Source organism: Thamnophis elegans, chromosome 11, assembly GCF_009769535.1.
Source record: "Thamnophis elegans isolate rThaEle1 chromosome 11, rThaEle1.pri, whole genome shotgun sequence".
NCBI lineage: Eukaryota > Metazoa > Chordata > Lepidosauria > Squamata > Colubridae > Thamnophis > Thamnophis elegans.
In genome coordinates this window covers 26152936-26174034 of record NC_045551.1, presented here as the reverse complement: position 1 = coordinate 26174034, position 21099 = coordinate 26152936, and the positions used below count along the sequence as shown (strand labels likewise).

General features: G+C 43.5%; 1 protein-coding gene across 1 annotated transcript in view; it reads right to left on the bottom strand.

The window, feature by feature from the left end:
* Positions 1-21099, bottom strand: part of PUDP (pseudouridine 5'-phosphatase) — a 67984-nt gene that overhangs the window by 32895 nt on the left and 13990 nt on the right. Inside the window, exon 3 of the mRNA XM_032226903.1 lies at positions 11739-11968. Coding sequence (XP_032082794.1) covers positions 11739-11968 — 230 coding nt within the window. The remainder of the gene's footprint in view (positions 1-11738; positions 11969-21099) is intronic.

Genomic DNA, 21099 nt, shown 5'->3' with positions numbered 1-21099 from the left:
CACCAAAGAGGCGACAAACTGGAGAGCCAAAACTCTCAAACCTTTGAATCCTCTCGGACCCTCGTGCACCGGTCAAGGGGGAAGCGCCGGGGAGGGGAGGCTGAGGATATTGGGGGTCCGGGGCTCGTGGGAAGGAAGCCGCCTCAGAGTTTACCAGACTTCAACTCCCGGAATTCCCAGCCAGCAGGATCCAGGATCCTAGGTGTCAGCCTCTGCTTTGCTGTTGCTTCGGCTGCCATGAAACGGGAAGGGAGGGCATGGTATTTGGAAGGGGTTACTCATTGTGCTGGAGGAAGATTCTGGAGTTCAGCTGCTGGTCGGACTACGCATGCGTGGGAGATTCCCGCCAGGACTAACGGCACCGACATTCCATCTTCGTGATGCCTTTTGAAGTTATCTCGCACCTGACACTTGAGAGAATTATGATTGGACTGTAACTGTGATGCCAAGGGGAGGGGAATGGGCTATTCTATATATCAATCGCTTTCGCGCCTAAATATTCAGATTTCGCTTCGCTATGCCTTTAATCATTTATAATTAGTAAAAGTACACTTGATTTCCGCACATGGAGTCTCGTGGTCTTTCTTTCCTAATTGTCTAATGGAGAGGTGCTGACAGTAAGCGAAATCTCACTCACACTCCACCAGGAGATTTCAACCTTCCGTGGGGGGTGTACTTTCAAGAAGAAACGAGGACGATGTCTTTGCAAGCAAGCGATGAAGAAATTGAAAAGGAAACCGCTGACCCATCATTACCTGAGAGAATGGCTGAGTTGGAAATAGCGGGCCCTGTGATTCCCCCCCGATGGTCCTTGACTGTGGGACAAAAGGAGGACAGCGCAAGTTGGGATGCTGGAGTTACCAGGAGAAAACAACAGGCGAAGCCACTTGAGATGGGACAAATCTTGCCCGAACGAAGACCCCGAGAAAGAGATCAAACGGAGGACTTTGAACAAAGGTACTCTATGCAAAAATTCAGGGAGGGTGAAGAGGCCGTGGGGGGATGGGAGCAAACTAACCCAGAAACTGCTTCTCCCCACCCAGCCAGGGCAGTTGCCAGACCTGGGGGGCCCCCTAGAAGACACAGAATGGCAAAAATCCCTCCCTTAACTGTGAAATATGACGGGAATCCGAAAAAACTGGGCCTCTTCATTATGCAAGCTTATAACTTTATGGAAGTTTATGGCCCCGAATTAGAATTGGATGACATAAAAGTACGAATGGTGTTGCTTGCTTTGGAAGAAGAGGCAGCCGAATGGTGCTTAAGTCTACACCAAAGCAATTCCCCCCTCCTGAGGGATTTTGACGCTTTTATGACTGCGTTTAAGAGAAGATTTGATGACCCCCTGACTGAGAAACGGGGAAAGTTGAAATTTATGACCCTGAGACAGGGGGATAGACCGGTGTCTCAATATATTCAGGAGTTTCAACAACTCGCTGCTTATATGAGAGGGTGGTCTCAAGAGGCGCTTTTGGACCAATTTCCTAATTATCTAATGGAGAGGTGCTGACACTAGGACTTGCAGTCCACAGCCCTGGAAAGTGGCGGAGCTGCATAAAACCGAGCGACAGAGCTGGATTCCCGCAAAACGTGGAGAAATCCCTCCGCAAAGCCCGTGGGGAAGGCGGTTCGCAAAAGCCGCCAGGGAGGATGCCTTCCGATCGGGGCGCGGGGAGAGCGGCGCAAGGTCGCCCAGGCAGCGCAGCGAAGGTAGCGGATCCTGGGGGGCCTCTGAGGCCATCGTGCCCACGGGGACGGCCCAGCTCGCCGGCATTCAGACCCGGGCAGCCCCGCAGGTGGCTCCTGAGGGGCTCCGCAAGCTGGGCTGCAACCGCTGCACTTCTGGCCGGGAAGCGGCGCGCCTGCCCACCCGTGGCTGGAGGGGATCCGGGGGTGGGGATGCGGGGAGCGGAGCACCTGCAGCTGGCCTGGTGGCACCTCCTGAAGGAGCCCGCAGGGAAGGCTGTTCGCAAAGGCCGCCAGGGAGGATTTTTGCCTTCTGATCGGGGTGTGGGGAGAGCGGTGCAGGGTCGCCCAGGTGATGCAGCGAAGGCAGCGGATCCTGGGGGGCCTCTGAGGCCATCGTGCCCATGGGGACGGCCCAGCTCGCCGGCATTCAGACCCGGGCAGCCCCGCAGGTGGCTCCCAAGGGGCTCCGCAAGCTGGATTGCAACTGCCGCACTTCTGGCCGGAAGCGGCGTGCCCGCCCACCCGCGGCTGGAGGGGATCCAGGGGTGGGGATGTGGGGAGCGGAGCACCTGCAGCCAGCCTGGTGGCACCTCCTGAGGGAGCCCGCGGGGAAGGCTGTTTGCAAAGGCTGCCAGGGAGGATTCCTGCCTTCCGATCGGGGCGCAGGGAGAGCGGCGCAGGGTTGCCCAGGTGGCGCAGCGAAGGCAGCGGATCCTGGGGGGGTCTCTGAGGCCATCGTGCCCACGGGGATGGCCCAGCTCGCCGGCATTCAAACCCGGGCAGCCCTGCAGGTGGCTGGAGGAGATCTGGGGGTTGGGATGAGGGGAGCGGAGCAAACCTATTCTCCCCACCCCCTGCTCGCTCCACCTTACCAGATTTCGGGGGGTATCTGTAGAGGGAATTGGACGGGACATCCACCTCTTCCACTCCGGTGTTCTGCCGACTGGTGAGCGCTCCCATGCTTCAGGCCTGGTGGCAGCAGGCATCCGGGGTTGCGAAGGGGGGACAGAGAGGAGGGGGGTGCGTCAGCTTCCCAGTTCGCCCCTTCGCCCGCTGAGCTGGAGTTGGCGACAGCACGCGCGGGGTCAGTCAGTGGCTCGCTCACTCCTCCCGCCGCGGTGCTGCTCCCCACTGAGGAGGCTGCCGCATTGACTTGCCTCCTGCTGCTGTCCCCAGGGGGGTGGCGGTACCTATTGCTGCTCCCCAGCCGAGGAGGGAAGCAGCCATTTCGGGCACCCCCTCCACTCCTTCCCCACGTCCACCACTTTTCCACAGGAGCACCAAGGCTGAAAGGGGGGGAGACACCACGCTAGTCAACTTGGAGTACGGAGCACGCGCAAAACGTCATCAATGCGCGATGGACGCCAGGCTATGCGGTGATGCCTCCAAGTCCAATGGAAAGCCGGCAAGCGTTGACTGATAGGGCAAACAGTTTGCCCTATCAGTGAATGCTTGCCGGCTTTCGTTTGTCTCCGTTTGCAATTAGCTTTTACTTGCCAAAATTTACTTGCCAAAAATCGGGAGTTTTTTAAAATGCAGCGGGACACGGGACAAATTATTGGAAAGCGGTATTGTCCTGCCAAAAGCGTGATGTCTGGTCACCCAAATCATATCTTGACCTCATGTACCCTACTTGTACTCTTGTGGACCCTCCCCAGTAACTTAATTAGCAAACAATTTAGGTACCATCAACATTTCACACTACTGAATGCACAAATGCTTACAATTTTCCAGAATATAAACCCTAATTCTTCCAAAGATACTCTTGCAATCTCTCCTTATACATTTTATTAATTGTATTCCCCTTCTTTAGCTTCTCCCTCTTGTCAATAATTTTTTAATCTATTATCATTTTGTGGGGGCTCCATCACTGGAGGCTTTTACAAAGAAACTGGAAAGGTATAGGGCTCCTGCTTAAGCAGTGGGTTGTACTAGAAGACCTCTGTGGTCCTTTCCAACACTGTTTTTAAAAAATAGATTTTTAATCTATTATCATATTTAAATCAATCATCATCTTATCAACCACCTAGCAGTTTTCAGGATATAGCAAATCTTTCTTACCAGTTGTTTCTATTTTTAGATATTAATTTTAAAAATCATTTAATGTATTTTATAAATAGCATTTTTAAGTTTTAGAATAATTTACCAATAAGTTGCTCAAAATAAAAATAGTTGAACTGATTTTTTATGGTGTCTCAAATGCTCCTTGCACATTATGTTTTAACAATTCTACCAAAGAACAAATAGATTCTTTACTCTTACAATGTTTCCTTATACAAAAATAAAATGCATATTCAACAATAGCAAACATATAATGAATACATATAAAATTCCATTCTAATGGCTTTGGGAAGTTTTCTCACTGTTGTCAATAATTAAGAAAATTAAAGTTAAAATTAAGAAATTACACTATCCAGATATCAGCTTACAATAAGAGAACACATAAAGTAGAGCTTAACATTTGCATCTGATTTGAACATTCTTCTAAATAATACAAGTTCTTTTAAGTAACACTACAAGGAGTAGGTCTTTGTGAGAACACAAAAGCAAGTATATTCTTGTCTCAGTAACAATCTTTATTCATTCGAGGTGATTTTTGTGTTTGAAAATTTATCATGAATTTATGACTGTTGACAGATCAAAGGTATTGATCTGTCAACAGTTAGATGGCAAACTCAATCTTGGTTCTTTTAAAAATTATACTTTCTAATCCTTGATGATCAGAGTAATAATATTCATTATCTTGGAGAAATTAGATAGAAAACACTTGATTTTTTTTAAATGAGACAATTGTAAACAAAGGATGATAGCTCCTTGCCAATTTCCAACAGTGACTTTTCAGCTGACCACTGCTGCTGATAAAACAAACAAATATGTATGTGCAATCTAAAAATTACAGGTAAGAAAAGAATATCTATTTTTTTCTAAGCAATACAATATTAAAGCTATTTCAAGTTAGACAGATATTTAAAGAAACCCATATTTGTAACAAATCTATGAGTAAATAAACTACCATATCTTTCGATTCCTGCTAGGAAAAAGGCACAAGAAAAAAAATACTACTTAATTGCAAATATAATCACTAATAGTTACATAATTTCACTGCTAAATTTATCCTCTATTCTCTTTATTTCCTTTGAAAGCTTTTTTCTAATAAGATTCTTGAAATTGATTTCTTCTTTGATGGCAGAGTAATTAATATATATTTAATGCATTCATATGATTATATTAATTTAATATTTTAAAGCTACCTTGCAGGCTCCCCTTATATTATTATATAATATAAGGGGAGCCTGTGTGGTTGGGGGGACCACGGACACGGGAGTGGGCCGGAGCATTACGGTCGTAACGGGGAGGGGCAGATATGGCGGGGACTTTAGGGCTGGCCATTACCGGGGAAGGAGGGTTCGCTACGTCACAGAGATCCCTCCTTCCGGCCCTATGAGTCCCACTCCGAGGCCAGATGGCGCGAGTAGTCAGGACCCTGGTCTCCGGCTGTTGTCGCTAAATGCCAGGTCTGTTGTTCACAAGGCTCCCCTCGTCCGGGACTTAATTTTATACGAGGGGGCAGACCTGGCATGTATTACTGAAACCTGGCTGGGCCCGGAGGGAGGAGTCCCCCTCGTAGAGATGTGCCCAGAAGGATTTCAGGTGCTTCATCAGCCGAGAGCTCAGGGAAGGGGTGGGGGTGTGGCTATTGTTATTCGGGAGTCTTTAGTACCTCGTAGGATCCCTGCTCCGGAGCTTGTCGGGTGTGAGTCCCTACTGGTGAAGCTGGACCTCAAGGGTCAAGTGGGCCTGCTGCTAACGTACCTGCCTCCCAACAGCGTTGCAGCAGCCCTCCCCTCGCTCCTCGAGTCGGTAGCCGAGCTGGCAATTGAGTTCCCCAGGCTTATGGTCCTGGGGGATTTCAATTTGCCTATGCTCGGTGAACACTCTGATGGGGCGCAGGAGTTCATGGCTTCCATGACAGCCATGGGCTTGACCCAGATAATTCGGGGCCCAACTCACTCTGCGGGTCACACGCTCGACCTCGTATTTCTTTCGGAGCAGTGGATTTGTGATCTTGGTCTGAGGGGTAATGAGATCATACCCCTGTCGTGGTCAGACCACTGCCTACTGAGGCTTGACTTCTGAAGACCAAACCCCCACTGTAGGGAGGAGGAACCGACCAAGTGGTTCTGCCCCAGGCAACTTATGGACCCTTTGAGGTTCCAGACGGAGCTTGGGGTTATTCCTGATACTCTCGCCCACAGTCCGGTAGAGACTCTGGTTGCTGCCTGGCATTCGGCAGCATCGGAGACCCTCGACCGGATTGCGCCACTACGGCCCCTCCGAGGCGGCGGATCCCGGAGGCCTCCTTGGTTCACCGAGGAGCTCCGGGAGAGGAAGCGCCGGAGGAGACGCCTAGAGCACCAGTGGAGGTCCGATAAATCCGAATCGAACCGAGCACTCTTAACAACCTGCACCAAGGATTACATCAGGGCACTTAGGGCAGCAAAGAGATCTTATATTGCCACCTTGGTTGCGTCCGCCGAGTCCCGTCCAGCCGCCCTGTTTAGGATAACCCGTTCCCTCTTAAATAAGAGGGATACGGGGGACCCCTTGCAGGTTAGGGCTGAAGACTATGCCCAGTTCTTGGCGGACAAAGTTGCTCGGTTTCGGTCGGATTTGGACTCCACCTTTGCAGAGCCAGCCGAGACACGAGAGGACGATTTGGTAGACCATCGCTGGGTTGAGTTTCAGGATGTTACCCCCGGGGACGTGGACAAGGCCATGAGGGCTGTGAGTGCCTCCACCTGTGTACTGGACCCGTGTCCCTCCTGGCTGGTTGCTAACAGCAGGGAGGTGACACGGGGCTGGATCCAAGCGGTTATTACCGCCTCGCTTCGGGAGGGGCACTTCCCCACTGCACTTAAAACGGCGGTGGTGAGACCCCTCCTGAAGAAACCATCTTTGGATCCAGCCGTACTTAACAACTATCGTCCAGTCTCCAACCTCCCCTTTATTGGGAAGGTTGTTGAGAAGGTGGTGGCCTACCAGCTCCAGCGGTCCTTGGAGGAAGCCGACTACCTGGACCCCTTCCAGTCCGGCTTCAGACCTGGTTACAGCACAGAAACCGCTTTGGTCGCATTGACCGATGATCTCTGGAGAGCCAGGGATGGAGGCCACGCCTCCATCTTGGTTCTCCTTGACCTCTCGGTGGCTTTCGATACCATCGACCATGGTATCCTTCTGCGACGACTGCGGGAGGTGGGGGTGGGAGGCACTGTTTTGCAGTGGTTCTCCTCCTACCTCTCGGACAGGTCGCAGTCGGTGTTGGTCGGGGGACAGAGATCGACCATGAGGCCCCTAACATATGGGGTGCCGCAGGGGTCGGTCCTGTCCCCAGTACTATTTAACATCTACATGAAACCGCTGGGCGAGATCATTCGGAGGCACGGGATAAGATACCACCAATATGCGGACGATACGCAGCTGTATCTGTCCGCCCCGTGCCAACTCAATGAAGCGGTGGACGTGATGAACCAGGGACTTGAAGCTGTTAGGGACTGGATGAGGGCTAACAAGCTTGTACTCAACCCAGAAAAGACCGAGTGGCTGTTGTGTTTCCCTCCCAAAAATTTGGTTGGTGTTCCATCGCTCAGGCTGGGGGGCCAAATTTTACACCCCTCAGACAGGGTTCGCAACTTGGGAGTCCTCCTGGATCCGCAGCTGACCTTTGATTACCACCTGTCGGCTGTGACCAGGGGGGCATTTGCCCAGGTTCGCCTGGTGCACCAGTTGCGACCCTACCTGAACCGGGAGGCTCTCACAACAGTCACTCGCGCCCTCGTGACCTCTAGGCTGGAATACTGCAATGTGCTCTACATGGGGCTGCCCTTGAAGAGCATCCGGCGGCTTCAGCTAGTCCAGAATGCGGCCGCGCGAGTGATTGTGGGTGCACCTCGGTTCGCCCACATAACACCTATCCTCCGCGAGCTGCACTGGCTACCTGTTGATCTCCGTGTGCGCTTCAAGGTGCTTCTTACTACCTACAAAGCCCTTCATGGTAGTGGATCTGCGTACTTGGGAGACCGCCTCCTGCCAATCACCTCCTCTCGACCCATAAGATCTCACAGATTAGGCCTCCTCCGAGTGCCATCTGCCAGCCAGTGCCGGCTGGCAACTACGCGGAGGAGAGCCTTTTCAGTAGCAGCTCCGACCCTCTGGAACGATCTCCCCGTGGAGATTCGTACCCTCACCACCCTTCAGACCTTCCGCACAGCCCTCAAGATCTGGCTATCCCGCCAGGCCTGGGGGTAAGACCATAGTCCGCCCCCACCCGAATGCTGTATGAATGTTGCTTGGTTTTAATTATATATTGTGTTTTTTATGTTATTGTATGTCTTCCCCTCCCATACAAGTTGTTAGCCGCCCTGAGTCCCCTCAGGGAAAAGGGCGGCCTATAAATAAACTCAACTGAACTGAACTCAACTGAATTATATAAGTAATTAAATTATATGTAATCATGAGAATATATAGATACACAAACATGATAAGATTAATGCCTCCTTTGGTATTGAATTATCTTAATGATAATTTATCAGTAAGAGAAAAAGAAAAAGAAAACATTGATGTCCAAATAAAAAATCACTGTAAAACTGAGGGGAAGAGCCAATGTCACGACAATACAATGTGCGGTCTTGACAGTCTGAGACCGCCGTTGACACTTTTGTCATTGGAAGGTTCAGTTGGACCTAAACCATCCCGCAGAGACAGTGAACTGAAAGACAAAGCCTTGCTGGTCTCAGGGACATCGCAAAGTCCCTGATTGACCCAAGGGAAGTGCTTTAAGCCGGCGGCAAACTGGCAGCCCTAGACTGACAAAGTCGGAGACAGCTCTGGAAGGAAGGAAGTGAAAGTGAGTCCAGGTGAGGTTTTTTTTTCTATTCTGAGAAAGATTGCCCAAAGAAACTTTTTTAAAAAGATAAATTAGTCCTTTAAGTATAAGAATAAAGCAGCGAATTTAATTTTTATTGGACTGCCTTGGAAAGTTTTTGTTTTTTTCTTTGTAACAATATTTTGTGGATTGAAGTGACCATAATGTTTCTGTTTCTCCTCTTAAAGTGAACAGATTGATTTTTTTCCTCTATTCTTTGTCACCTTATTTTTTGGCTTGAACTAAAACCTTTTTTATTTTAACAATTCTTCCTACTATTTGTTATTAAATTCCATTAAAGACAATTAAAGACCTTTGTTTTCCATAAGCTTGAGACAAGTATGAAAAAGTGGAATCTGCCACTTGGAAGTCAGAATCTGGAGGTTTTTTTGAAACAATGTATCTTTTGTTCTTTCTTCTTTGATCTCACTGACTTTGTAACTGAAGGGTTTGCAACTTGCTTACAAAATCTGATAAAGAGCCAAGGGCACGAATTGTTTTCTCAGGTGCTTTGGGAAAATATCTTGGCAAGGGAAGTAAAAGGAAAGAAAAAGATAGAAACCTTCTTCTTTGAAGAGTACAAAAAGAACTTGTGCTTAAAGTCAACTTTACACACACACACACACACACACACACACACAAGAGGCTTGTAAGACTACAGTGGTAGTGGCTATCAGATTCTTTTTTTCTTTTTCTCTCCTCCTTTTTTTGGAAAAATGAATCAATATGCAGATGAGGAAACCTTAAAATTTTGGAATATCCTGGCTGGAATTCAAAATATATTGGAAGGATTTGGGAGATTTGAGAAGAAGTTGGATAGACTATTGTTTCTCACAGCAAAAGATGATGGGGTTGGAGCCCCAAAAATTAAAGAAGAGAATGAAAATATAGAAGATAAAGACAAGACAATAGATGAACTTACTAATGGAGCAAACATGGGTGAAAGTGGAAAGAAGGGAAGATGAAAAAGTGAATTTGACAAGTTGGAGCTTTATCCCAGATTTCAAGATACAAGAGGAAAAAAAGGTGATAATGATGGAGTTAAGAAGAGAAACCTTTTCAGAAATAAGTCTGACAACCAAAGAGAAGCTAATTTCAATAACAATTCAAGGGTAACGAGATTATCTGAGAGATCTTTCAAGCAATAAAGTGCAGAGAGAAGTTTATAAAAACTTTATAAAGGTGTTAAAAAGAGAATTGACACAACTGGCAAGAGAGATAAGACTGTTTTGCCACTGGAAAGATACAGGTTGATAATGAAAGTTGATGATAAAAAGTTAATTTTTGGTGATTAATAAGTAGGAATTTTAGTATTTTGTAGATTGTTTTAGATTGTTATTAAATGTTTATTCGTTAACATATAATTAACTACGATAACAATAATGAACTAGTAAAAGTAACTTCGATCTAAATTGTAAATTGGGACTTGGGGAAAAGACGTATAAATGTTATTAATAATTTTTTGTTTAGATCTTGTTATAAAGGTGTAATTTCTTTTGGGTCTGATGAGAGGAGATGTGATATAAAGAGTAAATAACTTTTAGCTAACTACAACAATAACAAGGAAATGTTAATGGATAATATTTAATGATATATACATGTGTTGCATTGGTAAAAGCAAATTGGATACAAGCTTTAAATAGTGGGTTGGGGGAAAAAGGGGGGGAAATGCTTAGATATCTTATTAATTGATTTTTTTTTTCAGAATATGTTATAAAGGTGTAATGTTATTGGAGGTTTATTGAAATTTTCAAATGAATGCCAGTAGGTGGTTGTGTCTTTAAATACAAATGATTTCAGATAAAAGCACGTTTAAATAATTGTAGTTAAATGAGAATTGTGGTACATTGATAGTAAAATACATAAATATTTTTTTATTTAAAATCTACAATTCAATATGAATGAAGTATAAGTAATGATTGTGGAAGAAACGCATGAAATGTATTTGTAACCAATCAACACGCTTTCTACAAGATGTAATGAAGGATTCTTTTTTTGTGTTTTTGTTCAATTAAAACAATAAAAACCTTCAAAAAAATCACTGTAAAACTAAAGATTTTGCAATATTTAAAATATATTTGGTTATTCCCCATATGTCTCTTCAGAGTAACACATTACAGCATAAATGTAATAACATTAATGGAAGAATTTCTTGTTCTATTCATTCTTTGTTCTGAGGCTATAAAGATGCAGTTATGACAAGCATAAAGCAGTTAAACAGACAATTTCAACTTCTATGATAAGATTTTTTGAAGTAAATTAAACATAGCTATCCTATTATTATATTCAATAGCAATAACAAAAGCAAAATCTTATATATTGCAAAAGATATATGATTCAGCAAAGACGCTATCATGAAAGGGTTTTTTAAAAAAAATTATCTGTAATGAGCTGCTTAATACAGTGGCTAATTCTGCAGTCATTTAATAATGTACTGCTTTTTAGCAAGTTTCACAGCTTCTGGAATGGCAGAGAGCTATTATTTTGTTCCTCTTACTAGCTGCCCGTGTAAACTTCCTTTTTCAAACAAAATATAAACTCAAATAAAAGGACATTTCCTTAAAAGGAATGGGGTGATTCCTCCCCCTCCCAAATGATTGTTTTGTGAGTGACCTTTCTCTGAGGACTCCATACATTTTTTAAAAAATCTTCCACTGCTGAGCAGTCCTGGCAGTTTCTCCCTTTTTCCTACTCAGTGGAGACTCCCTACGTGTAAAGGATAGTTCATAACAAACAGGACAGGTGCACTTTTGTCTTAATTGCCTTTGAATATGAATAAGCTGTTGCACATTCCTTAATGACAGAACCAACTTGAACAAATGTGGACTTGGAAGAAGCATGAGGCAGAGTTTGCTTTTAAAGTTGGTGTGAGGAGTCACCTGGAATTTCCTGGTGGTCTCCAACCCAATCAGTTATTAATCTTGTTACTTCCTTTCCAAGTCCAATTAAAGTATTGCTTTACAACAAACAGCTTTGGAGCAAGCCCATCAGTAGTCATTATAAATCATTACATGTTAAAGGCCATCAAATATCAAACTCTCTCACATTAAAAAAATTAAAAAAAATAAAGATCAAAATATAACAGCTTGAATTTTTCATTGTTATTGTATTTTGTGATTATGTTTACCTTTTCTGGACATGGAGGAGGATCAAATCTCTCTGCACAAACTAAAAACACATCAGGTTGTGGCTTGCCATGCTTTACTTCAGGGTCATCTCCCAAGACAATATGATGAAATAAAGCAAAGAAGTCTTTGTGTCGGCTTGTTTTCATTTCAAATGTCACTCGAGATGAACTAGTAGCAACAGCTATAGGAATGTTATGTTTGTGTAGATGGTGGATTAGTTTTTCAACTCCTGTGTAAGAAAGATAGACAAATACTTAAAATGCATATCCACAAAAACATGCACACACTTTTTTCTTACCTTTTTCCTATCTTTTTTTTTTGGCCCTACCTTACTTTTATGGGTAAATAGCAATTCAAAAAATAGTCTTTTTTATTTGTGACTATATGTACATACTGTATACCTAAAGTATCTAATATAAAGAAAATATTAAAATAAAAAAATCCCCAAATAATATCTTCATAAAGAAGTTACTGTTCCCCATGCATACACACACATACAAACATGTGCACATAAATATATATGATGAGAGCTAAATAGCTTGAAATAGATCTATACTAGTCTCCCTTTATTTATTTATCAGCACAAATACAACACAAATGTAACAAAGGCAACAATAAAAAAATTGGGTTTCTGTCTGGATGGTCTCTTGTGACGAGCCGATAGACAGAGAATGGAAGCAGTAGACTTCCTCCCATATTTGGGCATACCAGGGGTTGTGACACTAAATACATACCTATTTCCCTGGCTCAGCTGATAAGGAGGAGAACCTTGTAGCTTAGTGGTTAACACATCTGCCTAAGATGTAATACAGCACAGGTTCTAATCCCAGTAAGGGTATGGAATAGGAATAGGAATAGGAATGTTTATTTATAGGCCGCCCTTTTCCCTGGGGGGACTCAGGGCGGCTTACAATCCATAGGGGGGGAACACAAACAGTAAAACATATAACGATACATAATTAAAAATAAAACACAACATTCATTCATTCGGGTGGGGACGGATTACAATCTAACCCCAGGCCTCACGGGATAGCCAGATCTTAAGGGCTGTGCGGAAGGCCTGGAGGGTGGTGAGGGTACGGATCTCCACGGGGAGATCGTTCCACAGGGTCGGAGCTACTACCGAGAAGGCTCTCCTTCTAGCTGATGGCTAGCTGATGAGAGCTAAATAGCTTGAAATAGATCTATACTAGTCTCCCTTTATTTATTTATCAGCACAAATACATATATATATACACACACACGTATGTATGTATGTATGTATGTATGTGAAGATCCACTGATTCCCACTACTGATGGATCTATGACCATCTACCTTTCTATGAAGATACTTCTCACTGACAGATGGATAAGGCCTCTCCATATATAACATAAACCCCACTGGGACAGACTCTATATACTATATGCATTACAATAATGCATAGAAAGCCAGGTTGCAGTAGTAGTTAAGGCATCAGGATATAAACCAGGAGACTGGATTTCAGTCCCACCTTAGACGCAAAGCCAGCTGGGTGACCTTCGGCCCGTCCTTGTCTCTCAGCCTTAGGAAAAGAAGCAATGACAATCCACTTCTAAAATCTTGCCAAGACAATTGCAGGGACTAGTCCAGGCACTTGCCAGGTGTCAACCCAGACTTAAAGGAACAACAACAATAAAGCAAAGAAAGAGTCTCTGTTTCTATGTCATTTTTTCATATGAATATGGAAAAGCAGTAATAAATCCTATGTCTCAAAGGCCAAAGAATAAGTCCAAAGAAACTCAGATTTCTTAATCTTATTCTAATTATTTGAATGTGAAAATAAATGTTATTCGAGCTGTTTTACTGAATAATAAACATACAAAGATATTTGGGAAGTTTCGCTTGTTACTTTTAAAATAAGTAACATGGGAACATGATAATCAAAACTTATTAATCTCTCCCCCAGCTTGGCTAGAGGAAATTGAAAACTTGGAAAGACAGAACAGTTACATATTACAAGAAAGAATTTGTAATTTTTAAATTACATTTTACTGTAGCTTAGATGCCCTAATAACTGGCCATTAAATAGTTTAAAAAAGAAGAGGCTGAAATATTATTAAATTATTAAAACACATTAAAATATTTCTCTAATTATTGGGCTTATTCTTATACACAGTTATCCTGGGAACAATTACTTTTGTTTCAAGAAATAAATTGCATAAATACAAATTACAAAATATTGGTAATTGACTTGCTATTGTGAGAAACTTTTTTTTTTGTTCAGTAAAACTAGTTTAAAAACTTTTTTCAACTTATTATACCAAGATATAAAGCTAGGTGAAAAAGGAAAAATTAATTGCCATAGATTTTTTATATGAAAAACAATGCAATCTGCACATTGTTCTGCATTTAAATAGTTTACAGTTCCACATGACCTCATTTTAATGTTTCAAAGATACCTTTCTCTTAGGCTAAATCCAAAAATAGATATTTCCAAGAAATGCTGTTTTCTATAAATCAGCTGGAAATAAAAACTATCAATTTCAATCATGTCAATTTAAATAAATTTAATTTATCACATTTCATTTTTCTAATTAATTTATATTACAGTATTTAATAGACTGCTCTAACAATTAGAACATTATACATTTTCAACTGAATTTAGCATGTATATTATCTAACCATAATCAAAGTCATTTAATTATGCTACTCACACTTACTTTGCAGACACATTTTTATACAAATTCAATTGGATTTGGCAAATTAAGGTATTTCTGTTTGAAAGATTTATGTACTGATCCTTATTAAACATAATACATTCACACAATGTCTAGAACTTAGGAAAAGGTTTACAATTATTAATCAGAACAATTAAAAGGTCTTGCTTGATTAGTACAATATGCATTGAAAAGGCATAAATACATAAATGTTAAATAGTTTCCAAATATGTCCAATTGCTGTTAGCATAGAGTTAGTGCTTGTAATTGCCTCATGATTTGTAGAAGAATCAGGTAACATATCTGAATGAAAATATCTTACTTTCATGAACAGGAGATTATAGATGCAAGAAACAGAAGAAAAAAATGGCAGTTATGTATGAAAGAACTAAAATATCTATCTATCTACCTATCTACCTATCTACCTATCTACCTATCTACCTATCTATCTATCTATCTATCTATCTATCTATCTATCTATCTATCTATCTATCATCATGAATGTTGTGGTGATAGGTAAAAAGAAGGAATACATAGGTTAGAGATATTTGAATCTTAATGTTTCGATGAAGAAAAATAATTAAAAAATCAGAATGAATATTTGGGGGAAAATGTGCAACATTCCAGATGAAGTATGGTCAATAGAAAGGGGAGATGGAAATATGTTGGATAGCATGAATTAATATGTAAAAGAAAACAAAGAGGTACTGAAAAAGTAAGACTATTTTGAGACCCAACAATTATGGAAGATCAGCTTTCAGTTTGGTTTGATGCAAATATGCATTTAAATTTATTCATATGTACATACAGAAATGGAATGAATTAAAGGAAAAACATGTTTCATTCAGTTATCATTGAAACTGGAATTATGGAAGACTATAAGAATAATGAGAAGTTATGAATATTGATGCAGCAGATTAGAATTTGATAAAAATGAAAGAAACTAGAATAAATGCAAAAAGATATAGAAAGAAAGAACAGGAATGTAAAATACTAGAAAATAAATTCCTCACTGAATGATTGAAGATTGGCAAAAGAAAGTATGGGTAGATGTGGAAGCACCTCAGACACCCAAATTGCGGACCCTCTCTGAGGGGTGTATAATTTCACCCCCCAGGCTAAGAGTTGGAATGTCTGGATCATCCTTGGGAGGGAGCATCAACAGCCACTCAGTCTTGTCGGGATTGAGTGCAAGCTTGTTCGTTCCCATCCAGACCCTAACAGCCTCCAGGCACTGGCACATCACTTCTACCGCTTCACTGAGTTGGCACGGGGCGGACAGATACAATTGTGTATCGTCCGCGTATTGGTGGTATTTAATCCCGTGCCGCTGTATGATCTCACCCAGCGGCTTCATATAGATTTTAAATAGGAGGGGGACAGGACCGAGCCCTGCGGCACCCCATAATTGAGGGGCCTAGGGGTCGACCTCTGCCCTCCGGCCAACACTGACTGCGACCTGTCCGAGAGGTAGGAGAACCACCGAAGAATGGTGCCTCCCACTCCCACCTCTCGCAACCGTCGCAGGATACCATGGTCGATGGTATCGAAGGCCGCTGAGAGGTCAAGGAGCACTAGGATAGAGGACTGACCCCTATCCTGGCTCGCCAGAGATCATCGATCAGTGCAACCAAAGCAGTTTCCGTGTTGTAGCCAGGCCTGAAACCAGACTGAAAGGAATCCAGTTTCATCCAAGGACCGTCGGAGTTGAGAGACCACCACTTTCTCAACAACCTTCCCTACAAAGGGGAGTTGGAGACAGGATGATAGTTGCTCAAAATGGCTGGGTCCAGAGACGGTTTCTTCAGGAGGGGTCCCACCACCGCATCCTTTAGGGGGAGCGGGAAGGATCCCTCCCGGAGAGAGGTGTTAAATTATCATCTGGATCCAGCCACGTGTCACCTCCCTGCTGGTCGAAACCAGCCAGGAAGGGCACGGGTCCAGTATACAAGTGGAGGCACTCACTGCTCCCTTGGCCTTATCCACTTCCTCAGGCGCGACAAGTTGAAACTCATTCCATAAACTCCGCTCAAGACCTTCCCCCGGTACCTCAGCTAGTACCGTGCAATTGGAGTCCAGGTCTGTCTGAATCCGAGCGACTTTTTCTGTTAAATACTAGACAAATTCCTCAGCTCTACCTTGCAAAGGTTCATCCGTGTCCCTCCCTTTCAGGAGGGAGCGGGTTATCCTAAACAAGGGGGCTGGGCGCGATTCAGCGGATGCAATAAGAGCGGCAAAATGCAAACATTTTGCCGCCCGTATTGCCACAAGATAGGCTCTGATATAGGCTCTCATCAGTGCTCGGTCTGACTCAGATTTACTGGCCCTCCAGCGGCGCTCTAGGCATCTCTTTTGGTGCTTCATCTCCCGGAGTTCCTCGGTGAACCAAGGAGCTCTCCTGGATCCGCTACCTCGGAGAGGCCGCAAAGGCACAATCCGATTTAGAGCCCCTGTCGCCACTGTATTCCAAGCAGCGACTAAGGACTCGATCGGACTGTGGACGAGAGTGTCAGGTATCACTCCAAGCGCCGTCTGAAATCCCATAGGGTCCATCAGGCGTCTGGGGCGGAACCACCTAATCGGTTCCTCCTCCCTAAAGTGGGGGATTGGTTTCCGAAAGTCAAGCCTCAGTAGGAAGTGATCAGACCATGACAAGGGCAAGATCTTAATACTCCTCAATTCTAGATCACGCCTCCACTGCTCCAAGAGGAATACGAGGTCAAGTGTGTGACCCGCTGAGTGAGTTGAATCCTGGATTACTTGGGTCAAGTCCATGGCTGTCATGGAAGCCATGAACTCCTGCGCCCCATCAGAGCGTTCACCGAGCATAGGCAGGTTGAAGTCCCCCAGCACCATAAGCCTGGGGAACTCCACCGCCAGCTCGGCTACTGACTCGAGGAGTGAGGGGAGGGCTGTTGCAACGCTGTTGGGACATAGGTACGTTAACAGGTACGTTAGGTAGCTACATTAACAGCAGGCCCACTTGACCCCCAAGGTCCAGCCAGGTTTCAGTAATACATGCCAGGTCTGCCCCCTCATCTACTATTAGGTCCCGGACGAGGGGTGCTTTATGAACCACAGACCTGGCATTTAGCAACAACAGCCTGAGACCAGGGCCCTGACAATTCTCGCCCTACCTGAACTGGGAGGCCCTCACAACAGTCACTCGTGCCCTTGTGACCTCTAGACTGGACTACTGCAACGTGCTCTACATGGGGCAGCCCTTGAAGAGCATTCAGAGACTTCAGCTTGTCCAGAATGCAGCTGCGCGAGCAATCGTGGGTGCACCTCGGTTCACCCACGTAACACCTATCCTCCGCGAGCTGCACTGTCTGCCTATTGGTCTCCGGATACGCTTCAAGGCGCTAGTCGTCACTTATAAAGCCCTTCATGGTATTGGACCTGGGTACTTGAGAGACCGCCTGCTGCCAATTACCTCCACTAGACCGATCTGATCCCACAGATTAGGCCTCCTCCGAATTCCATCCGCCGGCCAGTGTCGACTGGCGACTACCCGGAGGAGAGCCTTCTCTGTGGCTGCTCCGACCCTTTGGAACGAACTCCCCGTGGAGATTCGAACCCTCACCACCCTCCAGGCCTTCCGCAAAGCCGTTAAAACCTGGCTGTTCCGACAGGCCTGGGGCTAAAGAGCTGTTGCCCCCGTCTCGAATGGTATGACTGTTGTGTGTTTTAAATTATGTATTGTCATGTTTTTTTTTGTTTTTTTTTGTCTGTACCCCCCCATTTCCCAGATTTGATTTGTCAGCCACCCTGAGTCCCCTTCGGGGGAAAAAGGCGGCATATAAATATAATAAATGAAATGAAATGAAATGAAATCTGGCCCTGGAGTGGAACTAACAGGGCCGGAAGGGGGGATCGCTGTGACGTAGCGGACCCTCCTTCCCCGGTAATAGGTAGCCCTGAAGTTCCCGTTGTACCTGCCCCTCCCCATAGTGACCGTAATGCTCTGACCCACCCCCGCAACCGTAGACCCCATTTCCCCTCTCATGGCCTCTGCTCCTTCTGGCAGGCGATTTAAAGTATATTACTTCTCTATAGTCAATCAATCCTGAGAAGTTACTATGAAGAAAATTTGGGAGAATAAGAAAGGATGAAGACCAAATGTTTGCTCTTTGCTAGATTTCTAAGAAGTTTATAAATTCATTTATAGCACTTTAGTGGTATCTGCTGTATGACGTTAGGTATTTTGCTCTGTAATCTTAATGGACAAAGTTGCAGAATTGTACTTTTCCAAAAATATTGTATCTAGGAAATTATTTTAGTCATGGCATTTCCCCCAAAAGATAAGTTTTCAGAGCACTAAATGTTAAGAATATAAAATAGTAATTTTACAGGGTTTTAGGCAACTCTCTAATTCAAAATATGAAAAATGAATTTCCATTGTTGTGCTACTTCCTGATTAGCTAAACTTCATTAGAATCCATACTGCATAAAATCTAAAATAGTGCTGCTAATATTTGCTAAACAGTATTTGCTAAAATTAGTGATCCACAGAAAAAAATATGAGAGACTCTAAATTATCTTTAATGTTGAAGCCAATTATTAGACACTGCATTACTGTTGCAATAATTTTCCAACTTTAGACAAAAATGAAATATAAATGTAAATTATATTAAAATCTGTTTTAAAATGGTGGACTGATGAAACATTATAAAGCAGATAGTTATTCAACCAGTTTATTGCTTTCTTTTTAAAAAAAAGTTTCATAGTATCAGATACATTATTCATATTTGTCCTATGTTCAAATGTATTGAAACATATAAACAGTATGAAGTAATACTCATAAAGTAAGAAAAAGCACTGAATTTTCAGTGTTAAAGAAACTCGTTTTTAGAAAAAATATTAATGCATTTATCCTATGTTCAAATATATTCAAACATATAAACAGATTACACACACACACACACACACACACACACACACATATACAAATTAATACTAAAGTAAGAAAAAGCACTGTATTTTCAGTGTAAAAGAAACTGATTTTCAGAAAAAATATGTATGCATTTTTCAGTAAATCCTATTTAACAAGCTCTATGAAGTAAAATTTTGCTGCCAATGGTATTTCCAATGAGTTATCATTATGCCTTTTTAAGAAACCATGAGAAAAGTAAGACTGACAGCAGTTTACTACTGATCCCATGGCCTCTTTCCAACAGTGTTTCTACTAGTTTACGGCCAACTGCACTAACCTTTTAGAAAAGATAAAGTTTTGGGATGAATATTTTCTCCACTTACTAGCATAAAAGTTGACAGAAGATATTTTCATGCAAACTTGTATTTTAGTTGGTGTTGGTCAATTCTTCTAATTTCTGCAGAAGCCCCTATTGGAAAGCTGGCTATCACCCTCACCTCTCATGCAGATGCTACATAATAGAGTAGAACATCTTTCAGAACATTTATCAAACAAATATACATTGATCAGCTGATGAAAGGAAGATGACTATAGCAGTAGTGGGATTAAAAAAAAATTACTACCATTTCTGTGGGCGTAGCTTAGTGGCATGGCCTGCTACCCATTCTCCAGAACCTGTCAGAACTGGATGAATACCACCTCTGATCCATAGTCCTATAGTTCAGAAGAAGCCCTCGCTATTGCTGATTGGCTTTTTGAAACTGCATTTAGCATAGATATGATAGCATAGACCCGTGATGGCGAACCTATGGCACGCGGAGCCATCACCAGTTGCTTTTCTGGGTTCGAGTGCAGCAGCCAGCTGGTCTTCACACGCATTGACATTCCAGAAAGCAGAAGTGTGCATGCCCAGTGTGCATGCCCACGTCAGGAAAATGATCTTTTTTTATTAATATAATTTTTATTGAATGTTTTAATCTTTAAAAACAGTAAAAAAGACACAACAAGAAAAAACAACACACAAAACATATATAACAATATACAGTAATTTTACAGCTTTCTGTATCGGCTTCCCTGCTTAGCTTTTATAATTCTCCTTTCTGCATTGCCTTCCTATTGCTTTAACCTTGTCCTATAATATAGCAAACATATTATTAACACTTATAATAATATTAATTATTTGTATCACCATATATTTATATTCTCTATTTTCTGTTTTGGCTTCTGATTTCTAGCCACTTATACATTTTATTCCATACTTTATAGAAATCAGATTCTTCTTCTTTTAGTTCCATTGTCATTTTATCCATTTCTGTGCATTCAAGTATTTTCCTGATTATAGTTTCATCTGAGGCAGTGGTGGGTTCCGCATCCCGTTCCAACCGGTATGGTTGGAACGGGCCCTGTGTCACCCACATGGACGCACCCACATGGGGGTCAAACGACCCTTTCACAGGGGTCGCCTAAGACAATCCACCTCCACCAGTGTCGCTCATGCTCAGGAGCGCATCCTGAAGCAGCAAGTGCATGAAGAGCCAAGCAGCCTCCTCCCAGCTCCGGGCACAACCCTGAGGCTGCCCTGCCTGGTCTCCATGCCAGGGAAAGGCCGTGGTGCTTAAGGGGGAGAGAGCCGGTTTCTTCTGGGTGGCGGATCAGCCTTGCTCCGATGGACGTCTGACATGAGCGTGGTTGGTGGTGCCACTTCAGCCCAGCCGCCTGCACAGGGCCTCAAAGGCACCCAGAGTGCAGGAGACCAGCCACCTGAAGCCACCTGCTTCAGCCGACAGGATGGGCTCTAACCCAGGCAG